Source organism: Malania oleifera, chromosome 2 (assembly GCF_029873635.1).
Source record: "Malania oleifera isolate guangnan ecotype guangnan chromosome 2, ASM2987363v1, whole genome shotgun sequence".
Taxonomy (NCBI): Eukaryota; Viridiplantae; Streptophyta; class Magnoliopsida; order Santalales; family Ximeniaceae; genus Malania; species Malania oleifera.
The window spans coordinates 88,418,135-88,434,214 of NC_080418.1; the positions used below are offsets into that span (position 1 = coordinate 88,418,135).

Below are 16,080 nucleotides of genomic sequence, written 5' to 3' on the forward strand. Positions count from 1 at the left end.
CATTTCGGTTCTGTTTTAAGCATTCAATCACTCATTTCAAATAATCATTCATATACGTGCAAGAGTGAGTGTCCTAGGGTCATTTTAAGCCTTTTTGAGTGCACCGAAAAAATCTGGCGTCGGTTGACCATTCCCTAAGGTCTTTCAATGGTCTGCGTAGGTACCTAAAGTCCAACTAGGATCAATTTAAGCATACCTACCTACCATGCATGATGCAAATTATTACAAGTCATAGGAGTGCACAATCCATAATTAATTTACGTCCCATAATGAAGAAATTAAATAATGAATAGAAATACACAACACAATTCTTCATTCTTCGACACGAACACCGCATGCCATCATGATATGTCTTTTACTTTGAAAGCACAAAGTGAACCTACATGCAAGTCTTAGTACAACCATCAGTACCAAGAGTATTTTTTATAATCAAAACTAGGTGTGACCAATTAGGTCAATAAAGTTTTATATCACCAAAGCCCCTGCATAGTCCTCAATAAAACTAACAACTAACGATACACTCTGTTGCCTGCTAAAACACTCCATTTACACAATCATGGAGGACCTTTGACATATCGTGGACATCACAGCCTGTCCTTGGGCACCAAGCGATAAAGAGTCCATATTGATTCTCCATAGAACCCCACTATGATGGCAAACAAAGTCTCCATGTGGCTCCATCTACAAAGTTATCCTAAGATAACACCAATCTTCTTGTAGTTTTGTCCATTCGAATCAGCAAACCAAGACCCATCTTAGTCGTACCCGACACATTCATGTCAAAACCTTTCAACAGGGTTTCCAATTGATTAACCTCAGTCAAAGCTTTTCCAGCTAATAACATGTCATTCACACACAATAGATACATCAATCCACGGCATCCTGTCACCCTCTGGGAGCAATTGGCAAGAGATTTCACTATGACTATCAAAGATACACACTCAATGATCTTCTCTCCTTCTCTTACCCCTCTCTTACTCTCTTACATGTCAAAATATGCCCAGAAGAACATATATAACAAGCCTTTGGAGGTTTCCCTCCAATAACCCAACCACCCCCAACGTTCAAATTCAAAATTTGAGTTTCTTCTCGTAGCCCAGACACACTCGTCGACGAGAATAGGGGATTCGTCAACAAGTCAAAAAAGCCCACTCATCTACTAGTCTATCCTCTCGTCAACGAGTCTTCTACTTTGAGATTTCCTAGCTCTCAGTATCTACTCGTCGATGAGCATAGGACACTCATCGACAAGTCTTTGCTGCTCTGCACCAACATATGCTTTCCTCCCTTTGTTTATAAGCCCCCACGAAGTATAAGAGCCACACCATACACAACAATCTCCACCTTGATGATTATATGCCCCTTAGGAAAATTTGAAAAACATATATGACTGCTCCACCTTGAAATTGGAATGTTCGGTTGGGACCGTCTCCCTTTTAGCACTTGGAGACATGCACCAAGTCCAAGCAATGCTGCTTGAACTTGCTGATGGTAGCTTCAACTTCTACCATCAACCCCAATATAGTTGTAGATGTAACACTTAAAGACTTCTCCCTAGGCTTCCAATAAGACCTTCCCACAATAGGAAACACAAAAGCTGCTACAAGTCTTATATCACCAAAGCCCCTGCATAGTCCATAACAAAATTAACAATTAACAGTCCACTCTATTGCTTGCTGAAACACTCCATTTACACAATCATGGAGGACCTTTGACATATCTTGGACATCACAACCCGTCCTTGAGTACCAAGAGGTAGACATTCCCTATTGATTCTCCACAGAACCCCCCTAAGATGGAAAACGTAGTCTCCCTGCGGTTCCATCCATAAAGCTATCCTAAGATAACACCAATCTCCTTGTAGCTCTGTCTATTCAAATCGGCAAAAAAAGATCCATCTTAGTCGTACCCAACACATTCATATCAAAACCTTTCAATAGGGTTTCCAACTGAATAGCCTCAGTCAAAGCTTTTCCAGCTAATAACATGTCACTCACACACAACAGATATATCAATCCACGGCATCCTATCACCCTCTTCTAAACTAGAAGTCTCACCAACTCACCTGAGTAGTGATCTTATAATACATATGAGCCCACCGTGATCCTGGTAGTCACCCGAGCTGAAAAAATTCCCTATAATATGAACTATGTCATCTCTACCCTGAGTCTGTTGCTCCACCTGCATCACATGCCCATTCATACCGTGATATTGTTAACCAGAGATAAAACTCCTTGCATTTCTACCCTAAGTCCCTAACTCCACTTGAATAACATGATTGTTGCTACTGTAGTTTTCTGGCATTTGTTTCTCTTCCTTTACCTAAGTATGCTACCCCATGACTTTATCACCAAAAGTCATGTCCTCAATCACCCCTTTGTTTGCTAGAGGATCACCCAACTTGTACCCACCTTTCTTATACCCCAGAAAAATGTATTGTCCGAACATCACACTAAGCTTAGATCCTCCATTACTAGAATAGTGCACCAGTGGACATCCACTCACAACTGAGTAGTCTACCGCAAAGCCTGCCCACAATTCACTTGCAACTTTCCCATCTAGCGATACCTTTGGCAATCGGACACACGAGAAACACGTCATACTCACTAACTTCACCAAGAAGTACCCTGCAAGTCCTGCATATAACCTATCCTGCTCACAAAACTCCTTGAACAAAATCAGCGTACTCAGTCCCAATGTTTGACTTGAGAATCTCTCTCTCGATCTAGTTCTCCACCTCAGCCATTATATGAAGTACACCAAGACCCTTCATGATAAACACATGAAATACATATGTCTATCCCCTGATGCTATTATCATTGGTTCCAAAATATCTGAATACATGTAGTCACCCATATGCCTTAACCGCATATGCCATAAGATACCTAACTCAGATTCAATAGTTGCAACTCCACCTACAATCGTAACAACCTGCAATACATAAATATTTCCCGCTACTTTTTCCCTTTTCATCGCTATCAAGTTACCTTCACACACTTTCATTTCTCTACATTTAGACTCGTAACAATATCCATTATGGTCTTAAGTTCCCAATGAAATATCATTCTTCCTTAGACTCGATTCATACTTTACATCACATATGGTTCTTACAACACCATTATACATTTTGGTTTTGACATTTCCAATAACAAACATTTTGCATGAAATATAATTTTCAATCAAAATACAACCAGCATAAACTGACCTATAGATGTCAAACCATTTTCTAGGATAAAAGCATCTGGTATCTAAGATCCAAGAATCACCCGTGAGGCACTCCGAACCCAATGAAACACATTGCATATCTCTATCACTACATTATGAGTCTTCCTCCACTACACTTGAAGATTTTGATGAACCCTTAGACATATATCAGCATTCCCATTTTCACCAAACTAATGCCAGAGAATTCTCATCCATGACGTGATACAACACATCCTTAGCCAAACAAAACAAATGATTGCTCCCAATTCATTCCAAGTCGTTGCATCTATGCTATCCGGTTGAAATTTTGTATAAGCCTTTCACCAAACCTTGTTACAGTAAGAGATCCTTCAATTCAGAGGTCATACAACACACTATGACACCAATTGTTGTGAAAATAACACCTCTTCCAATAATGCACAGTGGAATAAATATTGTAAAGGATCAAACAATACCATATGCAACAATCAAAAATGATGAAATATAGAATTGTTCCACAACCATAGCAATATAAAGAAAGTAAAGATAAGAGCAACGACACCAAGAATTATGTGGTTCGGCAAAGCCTACATCCACGGGAGCAATCGGCAAAATATCACTATGAATATCAAAGATACACACTTAATGATCTTCTCTCCTTCTCTCACCCCTCATTTACTCTCTTACATGTCAAAATATGCCCAGAAGAACATATATAACAAGCGCTCAGAGGTTTCCCTCCAATAACCCAACCACCCCAACATTCAAATTCTAAATTTGAATTCTTCTCGCAGCTCAGGCTCACTTGTCGACGAGAACAGTGGATTCGTCGACGAGTCAAAGAAGCCCACTTGTCAACTAGTCTATCCTCTCATCGACGAGTCTTTTGCTCTGAGATTTTCTGACTCTCAGTATCTACGTCTTTGCTGCTTTGCACCAACATATGTTTTCCTCCCTTTGTTTATGCACAAAGTATAAGAGCCACACCATAAACAACAGCATGCTAAGTGGATGGAATTCATTGAGACCTTCCCTCATATAATCAAATATAAACAAGGTAAGGAAAATATTTAGGCTAGTGCATTATCAAGAAGGTATACCCTTGTCTCTACTTTAAACGCAAAGTTATTGGGATTTTAATATGTTAAGGAATTATATGCTAATAATGATGGCTTTGCTAATATGTATGGAGCATGTGAGAAGGCAGTGTTTGGTAAGTTCTATAGATTAGATGGATACTTGATTAGAGAGAATAGACTTTGGGTGCCTAATAGTTCAATGCGTGAGTTGTTTGTTCGTGAAGCACATGGAGGCGGTTTGATGGGTCATTTTGGTGTAAGAAAAACTTTAGATGTGTTGCATGAACATTTTTTTTTTTTCCAAAATGAAACGTAATGTGGAGAGAGTTTGTGCTAGATGTGTTATAAGTAGGCATGCCAAATCTAGTATCTTACCACATAGATTATACACTCCTTTGTCCGTACCTGGTGCACCTTGGGTACATATTTCTATAGACTTTGTTTTAGGTTTGCCTAGGTCAAGGAAAGGCAGGGATTCAATTTTTGTGGTTGCTAATAGGTTTTCTAAAATGGCACATTTCATATTTTATGTTGACTTTGGTGTATTCCCAAGAGGGTGGTGAATTGGGAATTTAAAATTTTTTCCTAGGTTCAACTAATCCAACAACTAGTATTACACAAACCTAGGGTTTGTCTATGCAATTCCAAATGCGCAGATAAATATAATGTGTGAAAATTAAATCATGCGCAGCATTCACAATATAACATACACGTGTAGAAATTTAAATTGCAGAAATATAAACAATGCACACACGATATGTTATCGGGATTCGGCCAATACTGCCTATGTCCCCGCCTTTAGCTCGCAAGCCCAAGGATTCCACTAATGTTTACTTAACGGGTGGAGTGGCACCGATTACAACCAAGTCAATTAACGGGGCTGACCTCAACCTACAATCGCACCTTACCAGGATGGTACACCTAACTTTCCTAACCAAGTCTAAGCCAATCTGGGACTATTCAACAAGGCTAGTCTCCCTCTTCAAGCCCACGCCTGGAATACAACAAATGTAATTTTTGCGAACACGAAAATGTGCTTCACAACAAGTAGAAATGTACAACAATTCAATACAGTATAATCAACGCACACCAATAATGTAAGAACTATAAGCTCAGCGATGTATGTGTGCAATCAACACTCAAGATAATGTCTATATTCAATCTACCACCAGAGTGTATCAATAAGCTAATCTTTGAAACTTTGTATAAAAATATATCTCAATAAAAATCTAGGGTTTTAAAGACTTCAACCAATAATAATCAAAATATTTCAAGAGTATTTTCTCAATGAGCAAGCATTAGAGATATTTGAAAATAGCTTGTTAAAAATATTTTGCACACACAAAATAAAAGCCTTAGGAGTCTTGCAATATGAATGCAAAGACCCACAAGTTCCTAAGTTTTCCCCACACAAGATTTATTAGATTAAATCAGTGGGAAAACTTAATCTTAACTCTCAATATGAAAATCAAATATCAAATAATGTAATGAGAGTTTTTGAGCAAGATTGAAAGGAGTATAATCACTCTAGGTACTCTTACAAGGCTTGTATTATCAAGAAGGTAGTAGTATATGAGAGTATAGGCTTAGTATAGGAAAAATTTGCTGTCAAAAATACAAAAGATTTTTGGCTAATCCAAATCCCTAATCCTTGCTTAAATGTGCAAATGAACTCATATATATAAAGAAGGGAAGGATTATGACCGTTGGAGGACACCAAGGGAATTATTAAATTATTTTAATTGAGTTTTAAGAAATTAACCCTGATTTACCTCTTTTAACCCTTGGTAAATATTAGCCAACCCAAGACTTTCGGTCGACCGAGCCCAAGGTTCGGTTGCCCAAACAAACACATGAGAAAAAGCAATTTTTCAATGTTCGGGTGCTAGAAAATATATTTAGTTGGCTGAACTAGGCGATTTTCCAAACGCTTGAGGTTTGGTCGCCCTTTCGTATGTTTGGTAGCCTAAGGGTATTTTGAACGTAAGAGTTTAGGTGCCCAAGTTGTTGAACAAGGTCTTAGTATATGTTTGGTCGACCGAAGGCACTACGGCCAATTCGGTTTGGTCGCTCGAACTCAAGTCAACTTATTAGTCCAACATTCAGCCGACCGATGCAAAATGTACTGCCAAGTTCGGTCACCCGAACCCATAGGATTTTGCACATTTAAGTTCAATTTAAAACATAAGATTCCCTAGATAATATATGTGATTGTAGGGACTTTTCTAGGTGCAAATGCTGGGACCTAGGGTCTTTCTAAGGTCATTTTTCTTGCCGAATAAATCCAGCGTCGGTCAACCTGATCCCTAAGGTCGTTCTAAGGTCTTGAGCTTATAGTACTACATGCATAATATGCAAATCATTACAGACCCTTTTGAATTTAAATATTACAAACTCGAATATGAAAATACAATAAGTAAATATGTCAGGGTCTTCATTCTTCTTCAAGTTTCCGCATGCCATCAATATGATCTTGCTAGTATTATCTTGCACACAAACTTGACAAACATTAAATACCTTGTATTTGTCATTATCAAAAACGAAATTGGACTCAAAAAGTCAACATTTTGTCATAAAATCGATGATGCAACTCGTTTCATTGATTTGTTCTTTAGAGAGATAGTATGACTCCATGGTGTTCCTAGGAGTATTGTGTCTGATCGTGATGTTAAGCTCCTTAGCTATTTTTGGAAAGTCTTGTGAAGAAAGTTAGGAACTAAATTGTTTTTTTCGATTATTTGTCACCCTCAAACAGATGGGCAAACCGAGGTAGTGAATAGAACTTTGTTTACTTTGTTGCATATTATAATTCAAAAGAACTTGCAAACTTAGAGGATTGTTTGTCATTCATTGAGTTTGCATATAATCGGAGTGTTCATTCTACTACTAATTTTTCACTATTTAAGATTGTTTATGGTTTTAATCCACTAACTCCTTTGGATTTGCTACCTTTGCCACTTAATGAAAGAACTAGTTTGAATGGTCAAAAGATGGCTAAGATGGTGAAGAAACTTCATGAAAGTGTATGACAACATATAGAGAATAAAAATGAGCAATATGCGACCAAAGCCAATAAGGGTCGTAAACAAGTCATCTTTGAACCGGTTGATTGGGTTTAGGTGCATATGAGAAAAGAAAGATTTCCAGCTCATAGGCGGTCCAAGTTACATCCTAGAGGGGATGGTCCATTTCAAGAACTCGAGAGAATTAATGATAATGCATACAATTTGGATCTTCTAGGTGAGTAACATTAGTGCAACATTTAATGTTCAGAACTTTCTCTTTTTTATACAGGTGATGATTCAAGGTCGAATCCTTTTGAAGAGAGGGGGGATGATGAGAATCGACAAGTACCATTAAAGGATCCATTGCAAATTTCAGATGGACCAATCACAAGGTCAAGAGCAAAGAAGATCAAGGAAGCAATGCAAGGATTGGTGCAATCTACTTGGGTCGAGTTTGCAAATTCATCAAGTAAGACCCTAACATTCAAGATGAGCTTGAAAGAAGAAGAACCAGCTTTAATCTATGATACAAGCTACGGAGGAGGGGCGGCATAGCCTAGTGGTTTAGTGTATACTTTTTATTTCAATAAGTATAAGTGTGTGAGCCTATTTTATGCTTATTACTTATAGGCGTTTAGGGTTATGTTATTTGAATTTGAATTTAAATTTAAATGGAGGGGTCTATAAATATACTTGTAGCCACATTCTAGAGAAGTTGAACTCAATAAAGTTGTCTTCATAGAGAGTTTTCAGTTTTCCCCTTCTTGTTTTTCAAAGAACTTGTGAACTTATCAAAGATTCTTCCTTGTGACGTTCAAATTTTATACCTTCGGTTCGTGATTCAATTATAATCATTAGGTCAAGATTTGTTACTTTATACCTTCGGTTCATATTTCATTTATAAACGTTGGATCGGAATTTTTAATCAAAATCTGAATTTTAGCTTTCTTAGGCAAATATTACAATATTAATTGTTGAGTCTCAACGCGTGTTGATTAAGATTCACATCATCATCTTTCCAATAGTGTTATTTTCTCAATATTGCTCTCTTTTTGATAAAAAAAAATATTTTTTTTTCTTGCATTATTTGTCCCTTGGTACAATTGCCTTAATTTTGTTGACAAAATAGCTTGAACTTTTGTCCTTCACTTTGCATTTTATTTTATTTTTTTCTACATGATAACAAAATGACATGACGTTCAATGCTTATGCTTTATTAAATAGCTTTAAAACATCACCGTTTAGAAAGAAAAATAGCTTTAAAACATCCCTTAGTAATCCTATAAAAGAATTTTGCAACACTGAGTTTATTTTGCAAGGTTATAAATTAATCATAGAGTTTTGGGTAGAGATACAAATGTAGGTAGAAGCTTTTCTATTAGCTGGGAGTGGGAGCCCAATGGTGTGGCAGCAAGGGGCAGAGGAACATTTTCTTTTCTAAGGATCCGTTTGAATCAATAATTTTTATTAAAAAAATAAAGAAAAGAAAAGAAAAATAAGAAAAAAAATTATTTTTTTTGTAAAATTTGTATACTTATGTGGACGGCTATCTAAATAATAAGTTACAATCTTTGATTTGTTTACATAATGGTTCATTATGTGGTTAACCTTTGGATGCCAATATATTTGCCTATATAAGGACATATTTTACAACAAAATGAGAATATAAAATAATTAGCAACATCTAACTCTAGAAGAAATAGACCTTTGAATTTATATAGCTCTAATTTTTTTTGTATTCTTCTTTTATTTCATTTACAATAATTTTTCACTATTTTCTCTTAATACCAAATACTACTAAAAATAAAAATTTATTTCAATATGGTTAAAAATTAAATAAAATCAAATATAAATGATGTATAAAATTATATTTTTATTGATTAATTTTATATATATATATATATATATATATATATATTGATAATCAAATATGAATAAGTGAATATTTTTTCATCTACTTTTTCCCTTCTTCAAAAATTTTACAAGTTCCGAAACGGACACTGAAGAGTTTGGACCCGTTTTCTGCGGCTGCGCATGTGCTTGGTTTGTGGCTTCTCAGTGATTTAAAAATGGAGCAGCGAGTAGCTCGCGCGCCACGTTTTCACATTATTTGCCTAATGAAATGTAGGGTCCTCAACGGCCCACCCTTTCTCATTCATTTCATGCTTCCGAACCGTTCGTAATATATTTAATGCGCTTGGCAACAATCTGCAATGCGACATTCAGAAAACATTCAAAAGTAAAAAGATCGTGTGCAAGCGCAACACTCATTCATGCGCCTCTATAAGTAGTTGGATCAGCAGCGGACTTGTGTCTTCGCATAACTCCCCTCCGCTCCCGGGCCTCGTCGGAGTTGGGGATCTTTTCCACGTTGCCTAAAACCCCCGTGAGTCTCTACCACCTTTTCCAAGATTTCTTTCATTTTGTTCTGTCTCACGCGCTGTTTCCATCTGTCTTTATATTTACGCTTTGTTTTGACGATGGTCTGCAATTAAGGCGGAGATCATGAGTTGTTACGAAAATGTTATGCTTCCGTTTGTGCCCTTTGCCTCGACGATGCTGTTTTGTTTTTTCGCTTCTTGTTGTTATGTTGTTCTATGGGCTTGCTTTTTGTTATAGATTTGTGCATTGCATTGCGTTTTAATAGCTTTAAGCGTGAAATTTGGATGCGATCTATTGTTGGTTTAATGGGTTTGGTTTGGGAAGGGAAATTCTGGGGTTTTGAGGGTCTGAGGAGCTGAGATCCATTTTTGAGGAATCACGTTTGGCGCTGCATTGTTTGATGTACTCACATTGGTTTTATGGGCGAGAGAGAGAGAGAGAGAGAGAGGCAGAGAGGGAGGGGGAGGTGTATTGTTTGTGTTAGCAGATGACATTCTTTCATGTGTAGGCTTAATCATGTTTTTGATATGATGTTCAATAATTCTAGGAAGCAAAACGCTCCAAGAACCCTCCAGTGTCAGTGTCCGCACTCTTGTTGGGCAACTGACACGTGTCCAATATATATTTTAGGATGCCTCCATTTAATTTAACCAAACCTTTTAGATTAGGCTGGAAAATACTTATCTCCTTATACCTGGATTTGTTTATCTGTATGCAGGAAAGATAAATATATTTTGCAAACAGATCCTATTTATTTTAAAAAGTGGAGAAATCTAATTTGCAAAAAATGCTGAGGATAAGAACAGAATAAATCTTTGGTCTTGTGCTCCATTTCCACCAGGACCTCAGTATTTTGAATGCTTGCATTAATAATTTAACTGAACTGGATCTTTGAAATACCAAGATTAAGTGCAGATTTGTGGGATTGAGTTGTAAATAATGGGTAATTAAATATTCGCATCTTTAATTTCCCTTTTTTTTTTTTATGACTTTTTCGGCAGTAATACATCATTAATTTTCCCTTCAATATATTAAATTCTACTTATTGATGATGTGTTTCCTTGGTCTTTTTGAGAACAAATTATGTTATTTGCTGTTTCATGTTTTTTGTTATATTTGATTTTATCTGTACACATTCTTTGAGTTGCTAACACAAATGCGCATGCTGGGTAACATAGAATCACATTGGGTATGGCTACTCCATATGCACCCAAAAACATCCTTATTACTGGCGCTGCTGGATTCATTGCATCTCATGTTGCAAACCGTATCATCCGGAACTACCCTGATTATAAGGTCATTGTCCTTGACAAGCTTGATTATTGTTCAAATCTAAAGAATCTTAACCCCTCTCGATCATCACCCAACTTCAAGTTCATCAAGGGAGACATCGGCAGTGCTGATCTTGTCAACTTTATCCTCATTACCGAGTCCATTGATACAATAATGCACTTTGCTGCCCAGACACATGTTGACAACTCTTTTGGCAATAGTTTTGAGTTCACCAAGAACAACATTTATGGCACCCATGTGCTTCTAGAGGCCTGCAAGGTCACTGGCCGAATTAGGAGGTTCATCCATGTAAGTACGGATGAGGTTTATGGGGAGACAGATGAGGATGCAGTGGTGGGGAACCATGAGGCTTCTCAGCTTCTTCCAACAAACCCTTACTCTGCAACTAAAGCTGGGGCAGAAATGCTTGTTATGGCGTATGCACGGTCTTATGGGTTACCCGTCATAACAACTAGAGGGAACAATGTTTATGGGCCCAATCAATTTCCTGAAAAGCTAATTCCAAAATTCATTCTTTTAGCCATGAGAGGTGAGCCTCTTCCAATTCATGGGGATGGATCTAATGTGCGGAGTTACCTCTATTGTGAAGATGTTGCAGAGGCTTTTGAAGTTATTCTCCACAGGGGTGAAGTGGGCCATGTCTACAATATTGGAACTGACAAGGAAAGGAGAGTTATTGATGTCGCGAAGGACATTTGCAAACTATTCTCATTGGATCCACACAAGGTTATTAAATTTGTAGACAATCGGCCTTTTAATGACCAGAGGTATTTCTTGGATCGTCAAAAGCTAAAAAACTTGGGATGGTCAGAACGAACTACATGGGAGGAGGGTCTAAAAGAGACTATGGAATGGTACACTAGCAATCCATACTGGTGGGGAGATGTCTCCGGCGCATTGCTTCCACATCCAAGAATGTTGATGATGCCAGGGAGCGACCGAAAATTTGATGGGCCTGATATTAGTAATTCTGCATCCTCACTCATATCAAGCACTCCTATTCAGAACCAGAAGATAGTTTCAGTTGCTGAAAACATATCTGCTCAAAATCCCTCTCTGAAATTCTTGATTTATGGTAGAACAGGGTGGATAGGGGGCCTTCTTGGTAAGATATGTGAGAAGCAAGGGATACCCTATGCGTACGGAAAAGGGCGTTTGGAGGAACGATCACAGCTGTTGGCAGACATTCAAAAGGTTAAGCCAACCCATGTTTTCAATGCTGCTGGAGTGACTGGTAGACCCAATGTGGATTGGTGCGAGTCTCACAAACCAGAAACAATTCGCACCAATGTTGTTGGTACCCTAACCTTGGCAGATGTTTGCAGAGAGCATGGGCTCCTAATGATGAATTATGCTACTGGTTGTATATTTGAATATGATGCTAAACATCTGCTGGGATCTGGAATTGGGTTCAAAGAGGAGGATAAACCAAATTTTACCGGTTCCTTCTACTCAAAAACAAAGGCCATGGTAATGAGTTTCATTTTCTTTTATTTTTTTCGTTAATTTTCCACATTTAAATTTTTAAGGTTCTTCGTTATAATTCTTATTGATATCTTTCTTGATTGTATCAGGTTGAAGAACTTTTGAAAGAATATGACAACGTCTGTACCCTAAGAGTCCGAATGCCAATATCATCTGACCTCAGCAATCCACGAAACTTTATCACAAAAATTTCACGATATAGTAAAGTGGTTAACATTCCAAACAGTATGACTGTCTTGGATGAGCTTCTACCCATTTCAGTTGAGATGGCCAAAAGAAATTGCAAGGGCATATGGAACTTCACAAATCCGGGTGTTGTGAGCCATAATGAGATTCTGGAGTTGTACAAGAGCTATATAGACCCCAGTTTTGAATGGGCTAATTTCACATTAGAAGATCAAGCCAAGGTAATTGTTGCCCCTCGAAGCAACAATGAGATGGATGCATCCAAGTTGAAGAACGAGTTTCCTGAGTTGTTGTCGATCAAAGACTCCCTGATTAAATTTGTCTTCGAGCCCAATAAGAGAAACTTTGCTGGTGGAGTGCTGAATTAAGCAAATTTTGGATTTGACCTTCGCATTTCTTGTTTAGGTAGCAGTGTTGGATTATATTCATCCTGTTAGCCATATTGTTGATCAAAGACTCCCTGATTAAATTTGTCTTTGAGCCCAATAAGAGAAGCTTTGCTGGTGGAGTGCCGAATTAAGCAAATTGTGGATTTGACCTTTGCATTTCTTGTTTAGGTAGCAGTGTTGGATTATATTCATCCTGTTAGCACATATCGGTCTCCATCGATGCCTTCATTTCATCATTTATATTATTCTGCTATAATACTATAAAGTTCTGTGGAGCAGCATTGAGCAGCTGAGTGATTACATCTCAAATGTCTACTGCAAGCTTTAAGCCATCTTCAGAATTTAGTTTATGAAGCTCTGCCTCTATATTAAGTTGCTTATTTTTCATTTTGCTGTTGGATTTAAACTGAAATATGTATGCTGGTATTGAGTAAATTTGATTGACTCATTTCATGTGCCCACTGTTGGTTCTGACCAGAGAACTAATAAAAGGTTGAAGCTTTGAAGCTCTATATTTCATACTATTTTCTCCTTGAACAAGGGATGCAAGTATTTTGTCTGAAGAAACCCTATTTGCATTTTGTCTTGCTTTATGATACTTTCTGTTTTCTTTAGTTTCATTGGCTTATGTTATGTTTGGGAGTATAGATTTGAAGCATTGGATTTGGATGAAACTCCATACGTTTATTCAAATTCGCAAAAATATCAAATTTATGGCATAAATTTTAAGATCCCAAAGATGGGAAAAGTACACTTTATGAATGATTACAAGCTTCTTCTTTTTTTTTTTTTTTGTGTTTTTTCAGAAAAACAGAAAAAGAAAAAAGGGCAATACAAAATAGTGTTTTTAGTGACGGTAAAAGGGCAGATAACGGAAGAGAAACCAACATGAAACCAAATTAAATGCAGCCAAGATTCAAGATTCTCTTTTTGTTGGTTTGAGGGAGGGGATTCAAGATTCTCTTGGTTTTTTATATCTGATCCAAAGTCTCCTTGGCCTGTGGGTCCTATTTCTTCTCGATTTCGATTCTTTAATTCAATTTTTTTAATTTTTTTTTCATTCGATGATATGAAAAGAACCTCTTTTGGTTTTTCATATGTTTTTATTTTCTCTAATATTTTTGTTAATATTTAAAAGAAGTAATTTGATTGGTATAACCCATGATTTAATATAAATTCCAAAGTTGGACTGAAAGGATGCCAGGCGGCTTTGGCTCTTTGAATCCCTTTCCTGAATAAAGTTTGCCTTATCAGAAGTGGATTTTGGTGTTTCATTTGTCAATATTTGTGGCACGTGCTTTGTTAGTCAACTGTTTAGGTGTGAATGTGTTTTTTAGCTACATCTATCAGATCACGTTGTATTGGCTTGATTTGGTGTTCAGCTCTGTTTCATTTGTCAATGAGCGTGACTGTTTAGGTGTGAGTATGCCTCTGGTTGTTAGATCTATCGCATCACATTGTATTGGTTGACTTGGTGTTCAGCTCTGTTCGCGTAAGAGGTTTCAAGTACTGACTTTGTTACCTAATGAATTTATGAGAAAGATTAAACGGTGGAAACTCTTTTTAGGAGAATAAAATACTGTCTCAACATCATCATGGTCCATATTTTCTTTTTTATCAATGAAATAACGTCATAATATGTGAATTCTTTAGGAATACTTTGTGGATTCTTCCTGAGTATTTGATATAATTTCATTGGTCGGATGGTCCTCCGTGAGGATCTAATAGTCAACAAAAATGAGAGCCACCAAAATTCATTATATCGGTCTAAGTAAAAAGAGAAAAAAAAAAAAAAATCTTGAGCCACAACGCTTCCTGTTTTTATAGGATGACAATCGACATTGAGTTTTAAGGATCTGTTTGTATTGCCAAAATTTAATGACCATTTTAAAATCAAACAAGTGTAGGCTGTCAAATCATTGGTATATCTAACTTCTTCTTCTTTTTTCAATCTTTGAAAATGGAATCGTCAGTTTATTTTATTTTTAAAAATACAAAATAAAGGAAAGTCTTTTCAAAGAGATTAGGTCTGGGAGTATAATTATGCATAGTAGAGGAAACACATTAATTTTCTTTTCTTGAGAATTCAAAGAGTTAGCACCCTAAGACACTCATTCCATTACATGGTTGTCATCGTGTTTACCTTTTGTGTGTGTGTGTGTGTGTACATCTCTTTAAAATGGTTCATTTTGGAAAATATGCAAGCTTCACCCCTTTTGAAAGGCTTTTGTAGGACTTATGTGGGGGCTTAAGTCCTACTATTGTGAATGGCTTATGTGCTTACCTTGTATATGTGTGCGCGCATCCCTTTAAAATAATTTATTATAGAAAATATGTAACTTTCATTCTTTTTGAAAAGACTTTCGTAGGACTTACGTAGAGGTCTAAGCCTCATGAAAGTCCAATTACTTTGAATAATTATCATGCTTACCTTGTGTGTGTGTGTGTGTGTGTGTGTGTGTGTGTGTGTGTGTGTGTGTGTGTGTACGTGTACTCATTTAAAATGGTTTATTTTAAAAAATACGCGACAGTCACCCCTTTCAAAAAGGCTTTTGTAACTTACGTAGAGATTTAAGCCTCGTGAAAATCCTACTACTTTGATGTCAAATTAAAAAAAAAAAAAAAAAAAACGAAGAACACAACATACACATGTGTCACGAGCTAAGCTTGTTCAGGGCATTATGCTTGCCTGTGACCGCTTATCTCGTGTGCTTAGGATGGGTTTCCATTACGTAAATACTAGTGTAGGGTTAATTTCTACTAGAAGAGTCTTTGTAAGCCAAATAAGGCAGTATGACTCCTCGGTCACTTTAATGTTTCCTAGTACCAGGATGATAATTACATAAAAACCTCTTTAGGGGAGGGTGAGCGTTCATCAGTCATTGTAAAACTCACTAGCAATTGTCAATGTGCTTAGCCTACTTGCCTCTCTCGCTAAGTACAACATGTCAATGGAGGATTTGTTAATGAATTATGTTTACTTCAATGTTTACTGCTTGGTTGCCACGGCTTTCATGAATTGATTATTATTTCCGCTACTATCTGATTGAATGTTAATGAAAGTGCTTCATGGATGAA

At 37.0% G+C, this 16,080-nt stretch overlaps 1 protein-coding gene across 1 annotated transcript; it reads left to right on the plus strand.

The window, feature by feature from the left end:
• Window positions 1–9,359: 9,359 nt before the first annotated feature.
• LOC131149464 (trifunctional UDP-glucose 4,6-dehydratase/UDP-4-keto-6-deoxy-D-glucose 3,5-epimerase/UDP-4-keto-L-rhamnose-reductase RHM1-like) lies at window positions 9,360–13,569 on the plus strand. Its single transcript, XM_058099916.1, has 3 exons — window positions 9,360–9,653; window positions 10,828–12,412; window positions 12,517–13,569. Exons 2-3 carry the CDS (start codon window positions 10,841–10,843, stop codon window positions 12,979–12,981), a joined length of 2,037 nt encoding a protein of 678 aa, XP_057955899.1. The 5' UTR covers window positions 9,360–9,653; window positions 10,828–10,840; the 3' UTR covers window positions 12,982–13,569.
• The last annotated feature ends 2,511 nt before the right edge of the window (window positions 13,570–16,080 follow it).